The sequence below is a fragment of the Rutilus rutilus genome, assembly GCF_951802725.1.
Source record: "Rutilus rutilus genome assembly, chromosome: 9".
Classification (NCBI taxonomy): domain Eukaryota; kingdom Metazoa; phylum Chordata; class Actinopteri; order Cypriniformes; family Leuciscidae; genus Rutilus; species Rutilus rutilus.
This window is the reverse complement of record NC_140223.1, coordinates 584,269-589,268: the sequence shown is the minus strand read 5'-3', so window position 1 is coordinate 589,268 and position 5,000 is coordinate 584,269. Positions and strand designations below refer to the sequence as shown.

Below are 5,000 nucleotides of genomic sequence, written 5' to 3'. Positions count from 1 at the left end.
TCGCTCGCTCGCTCTCTCTCTCGCTCTCTCTCTTGCTCTCTCCTCTCACACTCTCTATCTCTCTCTCTCTCGCTCTCTCTCTCTCCCTCTCCCTCTCTCTCTCTCTCTCTCTCTCTCCCTCTCTCTCTCTCCCTCTCTCTCTCTCACACACACACATACACACACAGACCTGGTGGAAGATGAGTGCCTGGGTGATGTAGCCCCAGCTGCTGGCGGGACTCAGGTAGTGGATCAGGAGCAGCAGGAGCAGCATGAAGGCGATACTGGCAGACGCGTAGATGGAGTTGATCAGGAACATCATCACTGCGCAGCCAATGATCCCCAGAACACACGTGTGCCAGGTGAAATACCGGAACGTCGGCCTGCAGAGACACAGAGACACAGAGAGAGAGAGGATCAGAGTCTGTCTGGATGTTCACTGGATGTTCATCTGGAAGTAATGGAGGAAGGAAGGAAGGAAGGAAGGAAGGAAGGAAGGAAGGAAGGAAGGAAGGAAGGAAGGAAGGAAGGAAGGAAGGAAGGAAGGAAGGAAGGAAGGAAGGAATGGAGGGAGGAAGGAAGGAAGGAAGGAACTAATGGAGGAAGGAAGGAAGGAAGGAAGGAAGGAAGGAAGGAAGGAACTAATGGAGGAAGGAAGGAAGGAAGTAATGGAGGAAGTAATGGAGGAAGAAAGGGAGGAAGGAAGTAATGGAGGAAGGAAGTAATGGAGGGATGAAGGAAGGAAGGGATGAAGGAAGGAAGGAAGGGAGGGAGGGAGGAAGGAAGTAATGGAGTGAGGAAGGAAGGGGGAAGTAATGGAGGAAGAAAGGGAGGAAGGAGGGAAGTAATGGAGAAAGAAAGGGAGGGAGGAAGTAATGGAGGAAGAAAGGGAGGAAGAAAGGGAGGAAGGAGGGAAGGAAGGAAGTAATGGAGGAAGGGATGGAGGAAGGAAGGAAGGGATGGAGGGAGGGATGAAGGAAGGAAGGAAGGGGGAAGTAATGGAGGAAGAAAGGGAGGGAGGAAGAAAGGGAGGAAGGAAGTAATGGAGGAAGGAAGGAAAGGAGGAAGTAATGGAGGAAGTCAAGTCAAGTATATTTGTATAGCGCTTTTCACAATACAGATTGTATCAAAGCAGCTTCACAGTATTAAATTAAAATAATACAACAAGGTTTGTTTCTAGTGGAATTTATTGATTGATAAAATTAAATATCCCCAATGGAAGGAAGGGAGGATGGACGGAGGGGAGGAAGGAAGGAAGGAAGGAAGTAATGGAGGAAGGAAGGAAGGGAGGGAGGATGGACGGAGGGGAGGAAGGAAGGAAGGAAGGAAGGAAGTAATGGAGGAAGAAAGGAAGGAAGTAATGGAGGAAGAAAGGAAGGAAGTAATGGAGGAAGAAAGGAAGGAAGTAATGGAGGGAGGAAGGAAGGAGGAAGAAAGTAAAGGAGGGAGGAAGTAATGGCAGGAGTAAATGTGAATTCTTGGTGTGAACTCTTGTTCGCCAGTGTTTCAGCGTGAGCGCGTCTGGAGTTAAGCCTTCATGACAAGCAAGTCAAGTTCGCTTGTGCACTCACGTCAAGTATTGTTCATTAATTGTTGTTTCATGTTAACTAAGGCTAACAAAATGAAACCTTATTATACAGTGTAAACATTTTTTAATAAAGAAAGTTGGCCATAGGAGGGTAAAATTCATTTTAAAAGTTAAAGAATCTTACACTGGTTCAAACTAGGCTACTGTATTGTATATGTTTGATTTATGTGTTTGGGACATGGCTTTTAATGGTGAGCCTTTTGTTTATGTATACAGGCTAGTATATAAAAAATTAATTTAGATTTATCGGCCAATATATCGGTTATCGGCTTTCAAATGTAAGGAATTATCGGTATCGGCAAAAATGTTCATATCGGTGCATCCCTAACATATATATGTATATATTTATTTATTTATTTATTTCTATATTCATCAGATATAGATTGGTGTGTGACTGAACACGAGTACAACATTAAGAAACCAGCGCTTGAGCGTCACAGACGTGGGAAATACACTAATTAGCAGAACTGAACTGTCATTGATGTATAATTTGCACATTATATCTGAAATGACTCAATGACTGCATGTAAAGCAGCTCTCCACATCTCTATCTCTCCACATCTCTCATCCTCACAGATGCTCGTGTTAATCTGCAACGGAGGAAAACACGAGCAGGAAAGAGATCATTATCCAGTTACAGAAATATTACAGATTAAATACTGCCAGACATTTTCTTTTTCTTCTGTTGTACAAATATGAGAACGACACAGACAAACAGCAGTGTGTGTTTTGATCAGTAATCACATCAGCGTCACACACACACACACACACACACACACACACACACACACGTTCTGACGTCTCTAAAAGCACCCCTTGTCTCGGTCGTTCATTAGCAGCTCGAGTCGTTTAGAGATGTTGCTCGAGGAGGAAACAGGTCAAAGGTCAGCCGTGTGTGTAAATAACAATGAGCATTTCTGTGTGTTTGGACCATTGAGAATGTGTGTGTGTGTGGGTTTAAATGTGTGTTTGTGAGAGAGTCATTATAACGCAATTACGAGTTTGTCTTTAATGGATTTTCATCTTGCAGAGAGGGTAGTGTGTGTGTGTGTGTGTGTGTGTGTGTGTGTGTGTGTGTGTTCAGTGCTAAATCAATGTATGCATCCAAACAACAGTAGGGATTCATACAAAGACATGTCTAGGTTATATTTCACCTCGAAATCAAAAGAAATACATAATTATAGTTTTTGTATAAAGAAAATGAAGGCTCTTTTTTAATTCTTTCATCATGAGATCATGAGACTCAGCTTGACGGACTACAGAATGTGTGTGTGTGTGTGTGTGTGTGTGTGTGTGTGTGTGTGTGTGTGTGAGAATCATGAGACTGCTCGACGGACTACAGAACCGGGTCGGTGTATCGGGTCCTGTCTCACACACTTCAGTAGCAGGGAATCCTCCACGCGCTGCATCTTATCCTGTGGTGTTCCTCAGGGCTCAGTGTTGGGTCCTCTATTATTTAACTTCACATGCTTCCTTTAGTGTAATTAATCAGCACAATATTTCCTTTCACCAATATAAACATGACATGCGACTCTATCTCTCACTTGCACCCGATGCGCACACTTCAGTTTCCACAGAACTCTTTACAGGTAAATAAAGATAAGACAGAGGTACTTGTTATCGGTAACGATGCTCAGCGAACACCTATTGCTCCACATCTGGACTCGTAAAGCCAGTAATCAGGTCAGGAACTCGCGAGTCATGGTCGACCGTGACCTCAGTTTAAAAACATTAGCGATGTCACTGAAACCGTATATTATCGCCTCAGAAACACCTCCAGAGTGCCTGATGTTCTCCGACTCGACACCGAGAAACTTCCTCATGCATGTGTTACAGCTAGACTTGACTATTGTAATAGTGTTTTTCACACACACACACACACACACACACACACACACACACACACACACACACACACACACACACAGACAGACACACTCTCTTTCACACACACACTCCAGTTTTCCCGTCTCTTTCACACTCCCCCTTTCCATTCCTTTTTTCTTTTCACTTATCTGCCACTTCACTTTCACCGTTTCTCTTTCTCCTCTTTCACTTCAATCTCTCTCTCTCTCTCTCTCTCACACACACACACACACACACACTGAGCTGCAGTAATCTTCTGTAATTACCTGAGAGGAAACAACAAAAGTTCTGGCTGTGTTTTGTTCTTTTGCTCCATTATCACAGTTTACTCTCACCCTTGTTTCTCCTTTATTTCTCCTTTCTTTCTCTCTCTCTCTCTCTCTCTCACACGCACACTCTCTCTCTCTCTCTCTCTCTCTCACACACACACACACACACACACACACACACACACACACACACACACACACACACACACACACACTCTCTCTCGTCCTCCAGTGTCGCTCTGAGCAGCAATTATGTTAAAAGCCAGCGGATCTGCACTCAAAGTGATGTCACCCTGCTCGTGTCAGCAAAAAGCAAACTTCCCGCTGCCAAAATGACCCGCGCGACACACACATTTACAGACACAGAGACACGCACACACTCACTCACTCACAGACACACACACACACACACACACACACACGTTTACAGACACACACATTTACAGACACAGTCACACTCAGACACACACACGTTTACAGACACACACACACATTTACAGACACACAATCACACTCACAGACACACACACACGTTTACAGAGACACACACACACTCTCACACACACACACACACACACACTCACTCGTACACACTCACACACACACAGAGAGTCACACTCTCACACACACACACACACACACTCGTACACACTCACTCACACAGAGGTGTAGAAACTCTCAGCGCTTCAATCAGCCTCTGATTAGAGGACAGTAGGATCAGCTGAAGGGCCGTTAATCAGTTTAATTGCTCTCCTCATTTCCATCAGCCAATGAACATCAGGAGCAACTCTGTCCTGACACCAGTGTAATATACAGACCTGGAGCTCGACACACAGGACACTCCTCACACTGACTAACTTTCCCGTTACCTATTCATACATTTTTTTGGAAAGATATAATATAATAAGATATAATACTTTTGTAATACTTTTATTAATCAAGAACGCATTAAATTGATCAAAAGTGACAGTAAAGGCATTTATAATGTTACAAAAGATTCTATTTCAGAAAAATGCTGTTTATTTGAACTTTCTATTCATCCAAGAATCCTGAGAAATCAAATGCATCACCATTTCCACAGAAATATGAACTGTTTTCAACACTGATAATAATCATAAATGTTTCTTGATCATCAGATCCTCATATTAGAGTGATGTGTGAAGGATCATGTGACACTGAAGACTGGAGTAATGATGCTGAACATTCAGCTTTGATCACAGGAATAAATCACACTTTACTGTATATTCACATAGAGAACAGCTGATTTACATTAGAATAATATTTCACTGTTTTTACTG

The 5,000-nt window shown here is 43.2% G+C and overlaps 1 protein-coding gene across 1 annotated transcript in view; it reads right to left on the bottom strand.

Annotated features, from left to right (window-relative positions):
* The window catches only part of LOC311297686 (solute carrier family 12 member 9), a 44,723-nt gene that overhangs the window by 5,835 nt on the left and 33,888 nt on the right, over positions 1-5,000 (bottom strand). Inside the window, 1 exon segment of the mRNA XM_084420088.1 lies at positions 170-362. Within this exon segment, the coding sequence (XP_084276214.1) occupies positions 170-362 (193 nt within the window).